Here is a 16,434-nt window from a genome sequence, read left to right as displayed (position 1 = left end):
GTTAAACCACTGAGCCTAGGGCTTGCTGATCAGAAGGTCGGCGGTTCCAATTCTGGCGACAGGGTGAGCTCCCATTGCTCGGTCCCAGCTCTTGCCAACCTAGCAGTTCGAAAGCATGTCAAAGTGCAAGTAGATAAATAGGTACAACAACAGCGGGAAGGTAAATGGCGTTTCCATGTGCTGCTCTGGTTTGCCAGAAGCGGTTTTGTCATGCTGGCCACATGACCTGGAAGCTGTACACCGGCTCCCTCGGCCAATAAGGCGAGATGAACGCACAACCCCAGAGTCGGTCACGACTGGACCTAACAGTCAGGGGTCCCCTTTACCTTTACCTTATCACTCTGGAATTTGCAAGTACAAGCTATTAAAGGGTTGTAGCTCAGTGGTACAGCATCTGCTTTGCATGTAGAAAGTCGCATGATTAATCCCCAGGTAGGGAGAAACCTCTGCCTGAAACCCTGGAGAGCTGCTGACAATCAGAGTAGACAATATTGAACTAGATGGACCAATGGTCTGATTCAGTATAAGGCTACTTCTTATGCTACCCAGCTGCAAACACTAATTTATCACATGTATTACTGAACGCTTGTGTACAATGGCAGATTTCTTAACTTTTCTTTTCCTGAACAAACAGAGCAAAGCATCGATGGAGAGTAGCAAATATGGAACCCTCCCTCCCAAATCCCCAGGTGAAGAAGATGCTTTTGGGACTCGGAAAGGCCGGTCTTCTTTTGGGCGAGGCTTTTTCAAGATCAAAAGTAGCAAAAGGACAGCAAGTGCACCTAACTTGGGTAGGTTCAGTAAAGGCGGAGTTTTTTCACTGTGTATATTTAAACTAATACGCAGAAGGGGAAGATATTCTCCGCTGGCATGTTTCATGGGGAGATGGAGACATTGTATGAACAAGAACCACTTTCATCAGCCGATGAAACAAAATTTTAAATGCTATGGATTCCAGTTCTTTCGCAGAACAATGGGCAAGTAATGCATGTCTTCTCCTGCACTCTTGTAAATTCTCTGTGGGAATTTGGAGCAAAACGTATTGTACATGTTTCAAATCGGGTACAACAACAATTTATTTGTACCATGCCATTCTGACTGGGTTGTCCCAGCCACTCTGGGCAGCTTCTAGCATATAAAAAAATATAATAGAGCATTAAACATTAAAAACCTCTATACAGGGTTGCATTCAGATGTCTTCTAAAGGTTGTATAGTTACTTATCTCCTTGATGTCTGATGAGCGGGCGCCCCACAGGGTGGGTGCCATTACTGATAAGGCCCTCTTCCTGGTTCCCTGTAGCTTTATTTCTTACAGTGAGGAAACCGCCAGAGTGGATTTCAGTGTCCGAGCTGAAGGAGACGGTCCTTCAGGTATACTGGGCTGAGGCCATTTAGGTTTTAAAGGTCAGCACCAACACACTGAATTGTGCTTGGAAACATACTGGGAGCCAATGTAGGCCTTTTAGGGCCACCATTATACGGTCCTGGTGGCCACTGTCAGTTATCAGTCTAGCTGTCACCTTCAAAGGTAGCCGCATGTAGAGCACATTGCAGTAGTTCAAGCGGGAGATAACCAGAGCATGTACCACCCTAGCGAGACAGAGTGTGGGCAAGTAGGGTCTCAGCCTGCGTACCAGATGGAGCTGGGAGACAGCCACCCTGGATATAGAATTAACGTGTGCCTCCATGGACAGCTGTGAATCTAAAATGTCTCCCAGGCTGCACACCTGTTCCTTCAGGAGCACAGTTACCCCATTCAGGACCAGGGAGTCCCCAACACCCGCCCGCCCCCTGTCCGCCCAAAACAGTACTTCTGTCTTGTCAGGATTCAACCTCAATCCGTTAGCCGCCATCCATCCTCCAACCGCTTCTAGGCACTCATACAGGACATTCACTGCCTTCACTGGTTCTGATTTAAAAGAGAGGAAGAGCTGGGTATCATCCGCATACTGATGAACACCCAACCCAAACCCCCTGATGATCTCTCCCACGGGCTTCATATAGATGTTAAAAAGCATGGGGGAGAGGACAGAACCCTGAGGCACCCCACAAGTGAGAGCCCAGAGGTCCGAACACTATTCCCCCAACACCACTTTCTGGACACGGCCCAGGAGAAAGGAGCAGAACCACTGTATGACAGTGCCCCCAGCTCCCTAGACAGTCCAGGAGGATACCATGGTCAGTGGTATCAAAAGCTGCTGAGAGCCAGCAGAACCAGGAAACAGCTTTCACCTTTGTTCCTAGCCTGCCAGAGGCAAATGCCAGTATGTGCTAGTCATGCAGCCTTTCCACTGCAAATAGATATTTAAGAACCCTGTAAGGAAATATTTAAATGTGAAGTAGTGGGAAAGTAATTGTTGCACATTGTTCTGTTTTTGTAGATCTAAAAACTCTGCCTGAGTTGTTTGGTTTGAGCGATGGAATAAGTGCAAATTCTCATTTGGCCTATTTGTGTGTTAGCTCTCTGTGTTATGCATGCATCAAATTTTTTTTGGGGGGGGGGGTTCTTCTTCCCTTGTCTTGCCATTGTCATGTTTTGATTTGTCTTATCTTGTTGCCCCGGGTATGTTCCTCCCCCTTGTGCTGCGTGTGGTTATGTGCGTTATTTGGATGTCTGAAGATCGCAGTCGAAGTGCAAGCGCACCCACCTTAGGTATAGTAGACCTGCATGCATGATTGGCGCCATGTTCTGAGAGCTGCGAGTGCTCAGCCGCGGCCATGCAGACCTCTGTAATGGAACATTCCTCAATTTATTTGCCGCTCATGCACACTACTAAAATCTGGCTGCATTGTTTAGTTGTAATGGCCTATACTAACAAGAGCTGCCATAGAAAAGTGTTTGAGAAAATCCAAACCAAGTGTTAATGGTCAAGAATCGCAGCATCTTTCTGGCTAAATGTGTTTTTGCCTAGAGGCAACCTTGACATGAAGGAGATGAGATGCTTCGGGCATCATGCCCCAAATCATGTTATATAAAAAGAAAAGCAAGTCCAAGTATTCCAGTTCATTTGTTCCTTTCTTCCCCCAGGGATGGTTGCAGATTCTTGTGCAGCTTATCCCAACTGATGCCCTCCAGATGTTGTGCTGGGTGGGGCTGTGGGGAGTTTCAGTCCACAGCATCTGGAGGACACCACGTTGCTGTAGTATAACAAATGAGAAGGCAACATGGGGCCAAGAAATCAATGGAACTTGCTTCCTACCAGTATATTTAGGACCCACTGTAAGAATTCCAGATTTTAAAGAATCAAAACAGTGAAGTATATTCACAATGTTACATGGCCTCCATTCATGTAATCCAAGCACCCTGCTTGTCTTATCTTTATAGCTTATCTTGGGTATCAATGACTTTTCCTTTTAAATAATCACAGTGTTTCCATAGCTGCTCTGGCTAACTTGCAAATAACAGCATTATAATTCATTTTTGGCTGTTACTGTTTACTACTTTGAATAATTTTATATGGTAGCTTTTGAGCATTCCTTTTAAGCTTGTAGTGAGAGTTCACACATATATGTTTAGCTGTGCAGCTAATAGTCCCATGTGAAATGGTAAACTATGAGCTTGAGGTGAGGACAAATGTGTTTGCAAAAACACATATCATACATGTGTGGTCATTTGGGAGTTAGTGCTGTGGCTCTCTGTTGAGTGCCCGTCTACTGGCAAACCTGGGTTTACTCTTGGCGTTTTGTTGGTTTGTTGTTTTCTATCCCTATTTGTATGGCATTTGCTGGCACATCTCTGCTGAAGCATTGCATTGCTGATGTATTAGCTTTTTAAAAAAATAAATGTAAGTTGTTTGCCCAATCCTAAATGTTATTATCTTTTATAAATTATTTGCTCAGTAGTAAGTGGATTGTCAGCAGCTTCAGAAATGGCTCCAGTCCTGGATGACTTTATTGGTTTCGCTGATGCTAGAGCAACATCAATGTCAATGGGGAGTTGTTAGTCTTAATGTTTCTAAACCCTTTTTCTGTTCATGGAGCATCCAGAGTGGCTTGCAGCAAAGAAACAAAAATACAATCACTACAGTTAAAAATGATCAAGACCAATGCAAAATACAAGTTAGAACTGTGTAGTCTAAAAACAGCAGACACATTTTATACAATCAAAATAGCAACAGAAATTAGACATTTAAAAGCCTATAAAAACAAAAATGTTTTCAGCTTCTTCCTGGAGGGGTTTAGGTGGGTTTTCACCTAAAGTAGGTGTGGGGAAGTTTTCATCCTCCAGATGTTGCTGAAGTACAACTTCCATGAACCCCAGCAAGGATGGTTAATGGCCGGGGATGAGAGCGAGTTGTCCAGCAACATCCGGAGGGCCATGAATTCCCCACATCAGGTTAAAAGACAGCATGCTTTTTTGTTTTGTTTTTTACAGTTGCACTGTATCAATCTCTTGCACATCTAGTGTTACATTATTAATTGCTGATGATCACACAACCGTATTCACTATATCTCCTGATTCCTGGACTTTTATCAGATAAATGATGGGCTGTTAACACAGTTGCTGAAAGCATTTGTCTTTCAGACAGTCACAGAAAGCTATACACATTTTTACCATGTGTTTGCCTTAGGACTATAGTTAGTGTATTGTATACTTTTGTAATAAAGGGCGATAATAATAATAATAATAATAATAATAATAATTTATTATTTATACCCCGCCCATCTGGCCGGGTTCCCCCAGCCACTCTGGGCGGCTTCCAACAAAACAGAAATTCTAAAATACAGAAATCCATCAAACATTAAAATACAGAAATCCATCACAGATGGATTTGATAAACACCAGATGGAGCTGATAAACAGCTGTCTTGGACACAGAGTTGACCTGTGCCTCCATGGACAGCTGTGAGTCTAGGATGACTCCCAGGCTGCGCACCTGGTCTTTCAGGGGCACAGTTACCCCATTCAGGACCAGGGAGTCCTCCACACCCGCCCGCCTCCTGTCCCCCACAAACAGTACTTCTGTCTTGTCAGGATTCAATCTCAATCTGTTAGCCGCCATCCATCCTCCAACCGCCTCCAAGCACTCACACAGGACCTTCACCGCCTTCACTGGTTCTGATTTAAAAGAGAGGTAGAGCTGGGTATCATCAGCATACTATCATGGGATAAAGATTATAGGAGAGATAAAGATTATAGGAGAGATAATCAGTATTGGTTTATTAAGAAGATCTTTAATTGAATGATACTTTAAATGCCAAGTAAAAGGAGCACACAATTAAATTTCCTTTCTTTCCATTCATGTGACTTTTTAGCCAAGGTTTTTACCCAAAGTTCCATTAGAAATGGAAACTTAAGGCAATCCAGTTGAAGAGCTACAGACTGACATACTATTAATTGAAATTTGCTTTTATTTAATAGCTGAGACAGAAAAAGGATTTGCAGACCACCTCGATTTGGCTGGCTTGCCGCCTCGACCAAAAGGTACAGCAGAGGGGCCTCTGACTCCACCTTCGCCTGACTCCAAAAAGAAAGCAAGAGGAATCAAGAAGTTGTTTGGAAGGTAACTGGGATATGACTCAATTCATTACGTTGTAGAGTATGCCAGTCCAGAGTTCCGCGCTGAGGCTGATGTGAATATGATGTTGGGGCTTTTCTTAACTATGCTTAGGGATGGATTGCCTGCCACAATCAGTGCGCTCTGGCTTCCGCCATGGTGTTCTGTTGTTCCAGAAGTCATGACCTGGAAAGCTGTCCATGGACAAACACTGGCTCCCACGGCTTGAAGCAAGATGAGCACCACAAACCCCATAGTTGCCTTTGACTGGACTTAACCGTCCAGGGGTCCTTTACCTTTTACCTTTACAGTGCTTTAAGTGCTGCAGGTGAGGTTTTCACCATCTCTGGAAGCATCTGGTTGGTGTCTGTGTCAGACAGGAAGCTGCCTTCTTACACTCTTCATACTGCTAATTGTATACTTCTTTTAATGGCTTTCCCTTATCTTAGACTCAGGAGAAGCCAGTCTACCACGTTTAATCCCGATGACATGACAGAGACTGAGTTCAAAAGAGGAGGAATAAGAGCAACAGCAGGACCAAGATTAGGCTGGTCGAGAGATCTTGGACAAACCAATAAGTAAGACACAAAGACTTTTACATTTTTAGATTATGTTTATGCATGCAGTTGGAGGAAAATGCTTTAAATGTGTGTTACACTTCTCTAACATGTCAATTCTCAACTTAATTTTAGTGAATTGGACATGCCATTTGCTAAATGGACAAAGGAGCAAGTTTGCAACTGGCTTCATGAACAGGGCTTGGGTTCTTATATAGGTCATGGCAAACACTGGATACTTTCTGGCCAGACTCTGTTGCAAGCTTCTCAGACTGATTTAGAGAAGGTAAGGATCCGGTATGTTTCTTGCATATGCATCCTGAGTGACAATTACAACATTGTGCCAAATCACTCAGTTCTGTATGTTGAATGGTGGCTAAAGTATTTTTTTTAACAGAAGGAAACTATCATGGATAGGTATACTGATGTACTATCAGCCAGTGACAGCAGGCTGGGCTATGAGAAAATACAGTGCAATGGATGTGGGCTACTTTTTCCAAGCTGCATTTTGTTGAAAAACAATAAATGGATCCATCACTTTTCTATAGAAATGCTCAAGGTTTTGTACAAGAATGATTGGAATGCATTTTTTTTAAAAAACCATTAAAATGTAAGAATAGCAACAATACCCAGATTGTTCCAGTGCACCCTCACACTTTAAAAATGCCTGGAACAAACACTAGCCGTACAAAACTGAGCAGTAGTACGGCCACCTGCAAGCTTCTTTGAAGAGAGTTTTCTGTCAATGCAACATTGCTGCTGAAAAACCCTAGCCTGAGTTTTGCAGCCCCCAGTCCATTTGGGATGGGTTTTGTGCGAGGGTGCTGTGAAATTGGTTGCAGAGCACGTATGCCTCTCACTTTTTCTCCCCACCACAAGTGTGTGTGTGTGTCCCCCCGGGGGGGGGGCCTTCATTTTGTTTCACTGGACCAGACCTTAGGGAGGAGCCATTCGTAGTCTCCCTGCTCCATTTGCTTTTCAATCAATCTTTTTTGTCCATGCTTGCATCTTTAAAATAACCAATACCAGACTTTGCTCCAATCACATGTGAATGGGAGGTACTCAGTGTTCAGAATTCCCCAGGCATCAGCCACGTGTGACCAAGTGAAGATGCCTGGACAGGCACCTGACATCACCTCCACCTGGAGCTGCATGCCTGTGGATCCTTTCCTCTGGACTGTGTTCACACACTAAGACCACATCCTGTAAAATTCTATCAGTTATATTTTACCTGCACAATCAGAATGAATTTCAGGAACCAAAATGCTTCTTTTGTGCAGCCTGAGCGGGAACAAGGGACAATGTTAAAGCTAATTGTTGTCGCTTGTCTTCACTTACCCCACCCCTCTACTCTGCTCACAGGTGTGAAGAATACTCCTACTTTATGAATGGTCCGTGTCACCATTAAGAAAAAGAGGTCGGAATAGGCCAATATATATGTGGACTGTCCCTGGATCAAGGGTCTTTTCTTCTTCAAGTTCTCAAAGCTCTTAACTTAGCTCAAGGTGGTCATCTGAACCAGCCAGATGTTTAACTGAGAATCGATCACAATCAGTCTGTCATTTGAAAAATAATACTTGAGAGCCGTCTTGCCCCAAAATGGCAACTAGACATTCTGGTTTGGTGAATACAACCTTGGTTTAAGAAGCCACTTGGCGCCTACCTTATATAGCTGAGTTTCTAACACTGGAGCTACAAGATGTTCAGGCTCCTTTTCGATGGAAACAAAATGCATTTTTATTATAGGAAAAATATAGTCAAACAAGAATGGATAGAGAAATTAGCAGGGCAGTCCTGTGGTGTTGGAGAGGAATATTCCTTGGATGTAGTGGTTGCCCCACTAAAGGCTGTTCGCTGTGGCCAGGATGGGAGGTGGCAGTTAACCTCCACTTTTGGGTGAGGGAAATTTTCTTTTCCCTCCATTGTGGTCTGCAGGAGGGATAAAAGTAAACGGACAACTGTCACATAAACTTCATTTTTTATAGAGATACTCAACAAGGTTTCCCATTATCTTCACAGAGGTTTTAGCAGCAAATCTAAGTATCTTTTAAATGCAAGCTTGTTTTTGTCCCATGTGTAGGAACTTGGGATAAAGCATCCATTGCACCGGAAAAAACTTCAGCTCGCTCTTCAGGCGTTAGGATCAGAAGAAGAGAACAACCATGGGAAACTGGATTACAACTGGGTTACAAGTAAGGTCTTCTTATTTCTTTTGCCATTTCACCCTCATGCAGTGAAGAGTTTGCCTGTGTACGACCTCCAACCACTTGCAAGGAAGCCTTGTGTGCATTTTGCAGCTCACAGAGTAGCATTGTGCGTGCTTTTTTTTTAAAAAAATGTTACATTCTAGGCAGGTTTGTGGGTAGTTTCTGTTACAAACAAAAGGTAGAGTGTACTTGTGCACCTAAGTAACACATTCTGTCCCAGAAAAAGCTGAAATACTGTACTTAGTTAAGCAAGTTTGCAATTTACAAGTGGAAAATCAATTATTAAATTCTTGCATATTTAAAATACACAATAAAACAATTGCATCGAACAAGTGTATCTTAAAGAGCTGTTGGAATGCCAATACGGATGGGGGTCTCTCATATTCCAACAGGGAGGGCATTCTGCAGCATTGGGACCACCACTGAAAAGGCCTGCTTTCAGATTACCACAAATCATTGGACAGTGACTGTATCTTTTTATTTTCAGGGTGGTTGGATGATATTGGACTACCCCAGTATAAGACCCAGTTTGATGAAGGAAAGGTTGATGGCCGAATGCTTCATTATATGACTATCGTAAGCAAGTGTCCTTTTCTTCCTGTCACTTTTTTCATTCAGAGTACCATAGTTTGGACTTCCTTCTCCACTGAGACGTGAATGCTGCAAGATTTAGGACAGACAAAGTACTTCTCCACATAGTGCATATATGGACTTTGCACTTCAATAAAATATGGAAAACATGGTGCTGTGATAGCCACCATCTTGGATGGCTTTATTATTCTATTATCTACAATCACAGACTTGTAGAGTTGGAAGGGACCACAGGGGTCATCTAGTCCAACCCCCTGCAATACAGGAATTTTTCACTCAATGTGGGACTCAAATCCATGGCCCTAAGATTAAGAGTCTCATTGTCTACCGTCTGAGTTGTCCCTCAGATAAAAGAAGGTTAGGCACTTTCATAGAAGATATGGCTATGAATGGCTACTCGCCATGATGGCTGTGTTCTACCTGTTGCTGGGAATATCAAGTGAGAAAAGTTCTGTTGCTTTCCGTCCTGCTTGCAGGCTTCCCCTGGGCTTCTGGCAGGCCACCGTGAGAACAGGATGCTGGTCTGAATAGGCCCTTTGCCTAACCCAACAGAAGTGTTCTTACGTTCTTACACCCTCAGGGGAATCCTAAGGACAGCATTCACGTTGGTGTCTGACTCTTCCAGTCTTCTTGGTCTCATTTATTGTTCTTGATCTCGTTTATGTGTCCTCCCCCGCCCCATCACCTATGCAGGATGACTTGCTGTCTTTGAAAGTTGTGAGTGTCCTCCACCACCTTAGCATCAAACGTGCCATTCAGGTTCTAAGGATAAATAACTTTGAACCCAACTGTCTGCGCAGGAGACCATCGGATGAGGTGACCACTTCTACTTACTTACCTACTTACACATCTCATTGATTATTGCAATGTTTGTTCTGACAGTCAGCGCTTGTGTTTCCTTCATTTTCTTTCCTAGAATATTTTGCCCTACTTTGACTCTTGATCCCTTCCTTTATTTAGCAGGCCATACATTAGGGACATGGGTGGCGCTGTGGGTTAAACCACAGAGCCTAGGGCTTGCCGATTAGAAGGTCGGCGGTTCGAATCCCCGCAACGGGGTGAGCTCCCGTTGCTCGGTCCCAGCTCCTGCCAACCTAGCAGTTCGAAAGCATGTCAAGTGCAAGTAGATAAATAGGTACTGCTCCTGCGGGAAGGTAAACGGCGTTTCCGTGTGCTGCTCTGGTTTGCCAGAAGTGGCTGTCATGCTGGCCACATGACCTGGAAGCTGTACGCTGGCTCCCTCGGCCCGTAAAGCGAGATGAGCACCGTAATCCCAGAGTCGGTCACGACTGGACCTAATGGTCAGGGGTCCCTTTACCTTTACATTGATCACGGACTGTCAGCTTCATTGTATGGATCAATATCCTTATTCTTTAATATGTTTTAAACCTCTAGAACTGAGATCAACATTTAGTTTGCCTCCTTTGGTGTTTCTTTCTGCAAAGTATTTGCTCATTAGTATTTCTATGAAAATATGAATGTGATATTAGCACTTTGGTGGCTGCTGCTGCTGCTGCTAATATCCCATGATAAGCCCTTTGTGGACTGCCAGACTCGAAAGTGAAGGTGAGGAACTAGACCACTTATGAAAAATTCCAGGTTTCTCCAAGTTGTTCTAATTGTCTATGTGCCTGGAGATTTGTTTTCTTTACAATTCATTCAATGCAGGAGAGTCCAGTTGAAAGATGTGGGAAGTAAGTGGGCGAATTTTAAAAGCCCCAAGCCCTTATTTTCTACAAATATATATGAAGTCATGTGATCAGGGCTTTTTTCAGCTGGAACTCACTGGTTCCAGCACCTCTTTGATGGGCACCATTGACATTATAAGAAAACAAGGGAGGCGTTCATGGTGAGCAAAAGAAAAAGCACTGCATATGATCAACATGAGTCATGAATACAGGATTGTTTGAAATTTAAAAAAGAATGGGAAATGTTTATTATATATTTACAAAACTATTGCAAACATCTTAAATACATTGGCAGGAATTTAAAAACACTTGTAGTTTTAGAGATGGTACAAGAAACTTGAGGTTAAAATAGAAATTTGGAGTAGAAATGATATGTAGTTTAAAAAGAATTTTAAGGAACAAGGGGAGAGGGGAAGTCATGGGATTTGTATAATCCCATTTTATGGACCTTATTGTTTTGATGCAAACTTTTTTCTTCTCCCCCCCCCATTATTTTTTAGTTTGTTGTTGTAGTATTTGTTAGTGTTTGCTTTTTGGTTTCGCTGTGATTTTTGTTACCTTTGCAGAAAACCCAATAAAAATATTATTATAATATAAAATAAATAAATACAGGATTGTTTGGTTTGGAGGCGGAAGAATGGCTAAGCGCAAATATGAATTGCAGCTTCACATTAATTCCACCTCGACTTAGATGAACGTGTTCCATAGTAACTTTATTAGGTACATCATTTATGTCAGTCCAGCACAACAACACACGTAACCCTACACGGGCATCTTTCAGGCCACATGGGGCTTTTAAAAACCTATTTCTGTACCCTAAGACTGCAGAAACGGAAACAATATACCATATTGTCGTGTACTGCTTGGGTGAATAGGTCCTCAACTGGCACCAGAAGATGAACAGCGTAGACACTAGTTGTACGTCAGGAGGGAGGGAGCCGGCAGCTCAAACACCACCTCTGCTACGGCCCTGTCCTCGGCCATTGCTGTCCAAATCAACAGGAAACCCACAAGCAGGGCTTCTCCTGCTGATCTTAATAGACAGGCTGGTGGTGCTCCTTCGGGAATCTGGGTCCCAAATTATTTAAGGCATAGTATGTTAGTCAACACCATGGGTAGGTCCGGGGGCCAGATCCAGCCCAATCGCCGAGAGTTTTCTGGCGGTTCCCTCGCTACGAGAAGCCAAGTTACAGGGAACCAGGCAGAGGGCCTTCTCGGTAGTGGCACCCACCCTGTGGAATGCCCTCCCACCAGAGGTCAAAGAGAATAACAATTACCAGACCTTTAGAAGGCATCTCAAGGCAGCCCTGTTTAGGGAAGCTTTTAATGTTTGATTTCTGTATTTTAATGTTTTGTTGGAAGCCGCCCAGAGTGGCTGGGGGAACCCGGCCAGATGGGCGGGGTGGGGTATAAATAAATTATTATTATTATTATTATTATTTTATTAAATCTGGCCCACAGACGGTCTGGGAATCAGCATGTTTTTACATGAGTAGAATGTGTCCTTTTATTTAAAATGCATCTCTGGGTTATTTGTGGGGCATAGGAATTCGTTCTTTTTCCCCCTTCTTCCCCAAAATATAGTCCGGCCCCCCACAATGTCTGAGGGACAGTGGACCGGCCCCCTGCTGAAAAAGTTTGCTGACCCCTGGTCAACACCTTGACTTGGGGTTGGTAGCCTATGAGCAGCCAGTGCAAGACCTTTAACACCTCACCCAGGGTGGGGGAACACATTTTCAAGATTCTGTACAGCTCATCAACTGATCTTGGTCAGGTAGCTTGGCTCTGAGCCCTTCGGGGCAGAAAGGTCAATTGAAATAAGAAAAGTGGAGGCTGGATTAACTGCAGAACTGAAAGAAAAAGAGCTAAAAGCAGTGCATTGTTTCTAAGTTAAATGTGGTTCTTCTTGGTAGAATAACATCACACCGTCAGAGGTTTCACAGTGGACCAATCATCGGGTGATGGAGTGGTTGCGCTCAGTTGACCTTGCAGAATACGCTCCTAATTTGAGAGGGAGTGGCGTTCATGGAGGGCTAATGGTAAGAGTGTGTGACATTTTATATTTCTTTTTCAGACACAGATAGTAAACAAAGGATATAATCGGGCTATAAGAGAAATGTAGTGCCTGTTTTTGTTTCCAGATTTTTTTGTTTGTTCCTAGGTAGGGTTTTCTAAAAGTCATGGTAATTGTGTCATAGGTATTTTGTAATTATTCAGGCCTTGTCACAGGTAGGTAGCCGTGTTGGTCTGGATCGAAGTAAAATAAAAAAAAAAATCTTCAGTAGCACCTTAAAGACCAACTAAGTTTTTATTTTGGTATGAGCTTTCGTGTGCATGCACACTTCTTCAGAAGTGTGCACACCCTCTTCAGGCCTTGTCGTCATTGTCCCCTAACCCCCCCAACCCCCCAAAACCCCACACATCCCAACCCATGCCTTTCAGACCTTTCTTAATGGTTCAGATCTTCAGAATGGTTGGGGAAATTGCTTAATCAAACTGTAATACAAATCTTGGTTCTGAAATGCTGGTTTTGCTCTGCAGGTTTTGGAACCTCGTTTCAATGTAGAGACCATGGCTCAGCTGCTGAACATCCCACCCAACAAGACCCTCCTGAGGCGGCACTTGGCAACCCATTTCAATTTGCTGATTGGTCAAGAGGCCCAGCAGCAAAAGCGTGAAGCCATGGAATCTCCGGATTATGTCCTTTTAACAGCCACAGCCAAAGTGAAGGTACGGCCAGAGCCTTGGAAGTACTACTGTCACATAGAACAGACTTGCATGTGCTATTATGTAGTCAAGAGGGCTGCTTTAAGGGGCTAATAGAAAATGGGTTGAGTGATAAAGAACTTGGCTTGGCTTGATTTAATCTCTGAACAGAGGGTAGCTCAATTGGTAGAGAATAAGACTCTCAATCTCAGGGGGTTGGACTAGATGGCCCTTGTGATCCCTTCGTGCTACAGTTTTATGACTCTATGATGGTAGATAGTTTTCCTGGTTTCGTAAAGAAGTGCTGCATGGTAAAGCATAGACAGTAGTTCTTATATATGTCATTGCCACATATCCTCTCTACAAAACTACATTAACAGTTATTTTACGTTTTATACTTTTATTTCTCTCTTTTAATAGCAGGTTATTCATGCCACTTAAGACTGTGTTTTATAGGCCTTTGATATAGGCTTACATTATTCACTATAAAAATTATTGATATGAATTCTGTCGGCCTCTTGCAATGCATTTTTTTAAAATACCACAATGGTGCTTGCAAGGTTGTGTCAGCAAGTTCAAATTTCACTGCAAACTGAAAGATAAAAACAAGTTTACAGAAGTAAGTTACCTATTTAACGAAATGTTTAGTAGCCCATCTGCGTGGTTAGTCATTTGTGGTGCATCATTGTCCATGAAAGAAAATCAGCAAACTCCTCTTTAAGTAGCTTCTCCCGGGAGGCCAGAGGCAGATACGACCTCATGCAGAAAACTCTCAATAGGCTTTTAACAAGCCTCATTTTAAAAATATGGATTTTTAAATTAGTTTTCACCAAACGTTTCTTGTATCCTCCTTTGGGGAAAAAACCTCTTTTTTGAAGTCTCATAAACTCAGATATTTGAGGTTATGTACAAATAAAACTAAACATACACACAGTGAATTACACACACACAAAAACAAAATTGTCAAATATGGATCTTCTTAATTAACATGATAGATTATTCCCCCCCCCATATTCTGTTGTATGTGGAAATCTTGCTCCAGTTTTTCCAACCAGCTTTCTGCGAGAATATATGTTCGAGGAATTCTTGACTGTTTTGGTGCCTTTATTATAGATTTTACAAGATTTTAGATATGTCATCAGGAAAATAAATTATCTGGTTGGTGACTTCATAGTGGTTTATTTGGTCTGTATTTTTCAGCCAAAGAAACTTGCTTTTAGTAATTTTGGAAATTTAAGGAAGAAGAAGCAGGAAGATGGGGAAGAATATGTTTGTTCGATGGATTTGGGGCAGGCATCTGGAATGGGATCAAAGAAAGGGATGAAACCTGCTTTAGATATCAGAGTGTATGATGAGGATGATCTGGACAAACTGGAGCAGGTAATGGTTGTGGCAGTAAGTTGAAACAATAGTTTTTTTTCTGTATGTATGTGCTCCCCCCCCCCAATATTGTCATATTCTGCAGTTTGTGTTTAGCAGTCTTGTAATGTACTAGTACTTAAAAACTGTTATCTAGCCCTTGATAAACCAGTTCAGGGCTTCTTTAGGGGCGTCTAGATTTTAGCTACAGGTAGGTAGCCGTGTTGGTCTGGGTCGAAGTAAAATAAAAAAATTCCTTCAGTAGCACCTTAAAGACCAACTAAGTTTATATTTTGGTATGAGCTTTCGTGTGCATGCACACTTCGATTTTAGCTATCAACCAACAAGAGAAACCTGAATTTCAGTTTTCTCCACAGTCAAAATTATTGGTGTCATTGAGAGTTCTTTCTTTACATTATTGGTCTGTCTTTTTGCTAAGGACCACAGGGGTGTGTGCATTTTTTGTGTGGTGGAAGTGTTCCATTTTACCCTCACAACAACTGTGACAGAGACTGAGTGGTTCGGGACTACCCAGAGAACTTTATGGCTGAGCAGCAATTTGAAGCCATGTCTTTCCAGTCTTAATCCTATATTCTGTCCACATCACCATGTCAGCTCATCCTCTAGTTGAACTTGCAAGCCCCTTTCCCCCTATGCAGTTCCTCAAGCTCCACCTTCAGCCTTTGTGGCATTTTCCTGCTTGCCCTCTTGCTCATGACAATCTGACACGCGGCCTTCCTCCCCTTGCAGCAGTCATCTCTTTTCTTCTTCGTCTCTCCCTCAAAACTTAAAAAAGGTACTGTGGTGCAGATGGTTTCTCTTCCCTTATCAGTGCTTGCTTCTGAATAAGTTTTTTTGTGGGGTACTCTTAATGAAAAGGATCTAGGAGTCCTGGTAGACCACAAACTTGACATGAGTCAACAGTGTGATGTAGCAGCTAAAAAAGCCAATGCAATTCTGGGCTGCATCAATACGAGTATAGCATCTAGATCAAGGGAAGTAAAGTACCACTGTATTCCGCTCTGGTCAGACCTCACCTTGAATACTGTGTCCAGTTCTGGGCACCACAGTTCAAGAAGGACACTGACAAGCTGGAACGTGTCCAGAGGAGGGCAACCAAAATGGTCAAAGGCCTGGAAACGATGCCTTATGAAGAACGGCTTAGGGAGCTGGGTATGTTTAGCCTGGAGAAGAGAAGTTTAAGGGGTGATATGATAGCCATGTTCAAATACAGTGGAACCTCGGTTTAATTCATTTTCCATTACTTTCAATGGGAAAGTTCGCTTCAGTTTATGAACGCTTCAGTTTATGAACAGACTTCCGGAACCAATTACACCCATGCTTCAGTTTATGAACGCTTCAGTTTAAGTACTCCACGGACCCATCTGGAATGGATTAATCCACTTTCCATTATTTTCAATGGGAAAGTTCACTTCAGTTTATGAACGCTTCGGTTTAAGTACCCCGCGGACCATCTGGAACGGATTAATCCACTTTCCATTACTTTCAATGGGAAAGTTCGCTTCAGTTTATGAACGCTTCAGTTTATGAACAGACTTCCGGAACAAATTGTGTTCATAAACCGAGGTACCACTGTATATAAAAGGATGTCATATAGAGGAGGGTGAAAGGTTGTTTTCTGCTGCTCCAGAGAAGTGGACACGGAGCAATGGATTCAAACTACAAGAAAGAATATTCCACCTAAACATTAGGAAGAACTTCCTGACAGTAAGAGCTGTTCGACAGTGGAATTTGCTGCCAAGAAGTGTGGTGGAGTCTCCTTCTTTGGAGTTCTTTAAGGGGAGGCTTGACAGCCATATGTCAAGAA

General features: G+C 42.8%; 1 protein-coding gene across 13 annotated transcripts in view; it reads left to right on the top strand.

The window, feature by feature from the left end:
- The window catches only part of PPFIBP1 (PPFIA binding protein 1), a 149,493-nt gene that overhangs the window by 120,844 nt on the left and 12,215 nt on the right, over window positions 1–16,434 (top strand). For 6 of the 13 annotated variants that reach the window (XR_009558245.1, XM_060279452.1, XM_060279456.1 and 3 more), the window contains 11 exons: window positions 635–791; window positions 2,622–2,654; window positions 5,363–5,504; window positions 5,948–6,076; window positions 6,191–6,341; window positions 8,136–8,247; window positions 8,750–8,838; window positions 9,547–9,669; window positions 12,455–12,580; window positions 13,083–13,271; window positions 14,448–14,642. Coding sequence is in view for 12 of the 13 variants with exons in the window: in XM_060279452.1 (XP_060135435.1) it covers window positions 635–791; window positions 2,622–2,654; window positions 5,363–5,504; window positions 5,948–6,076; window positions 6,191–6,341; window positions 8,136–8,247; window positions 8,750–8,838; window positions 9,547–9,669; window positions 12,455–12,580; window positions 13,083–13,271; window positions 14,448–14,642 (1,446 nt within the window). In the remaining variant the exon portion in view is untranslated. The remainder of the gene's footprint in view (window positions 1–634; window positions 792–2,621; window positions 2,655–5,362; window positions 5,505–5,947; window positions 6,077–6,190; window positions 6,342–8,135; window positions 8,248–8,749; window positions 8,839–9,546; window positions 9,670–12,454; window positions 12,581–13,082; window positions 13,272–14,447; window positions 14,643–16,434) is intronic. The other 7 variants (XM_060279459.1, XM_060279451.1, XM_060279457.1 and 4 more) reach the window with 3 other exon arrangements.

Source organism: Zootoca vivipara, chromosome 10 (assembly GCF_963506605.1).
Source record: "Zootoca vivipara chromosome 10, rZooViv1.1, whole genome shotgun sequence".
NCBI classification, from domain to species: Eukaryota; Metazoa; Chordata; class Lepidosauria; order Squamata; family Lacertidae; genus Zootoca; species Zootoca vivipara.
Note: the sequence above shows the minus strand (reverse complement) of the source record. Positions and strands in the feature narration are given on the sequence as shown.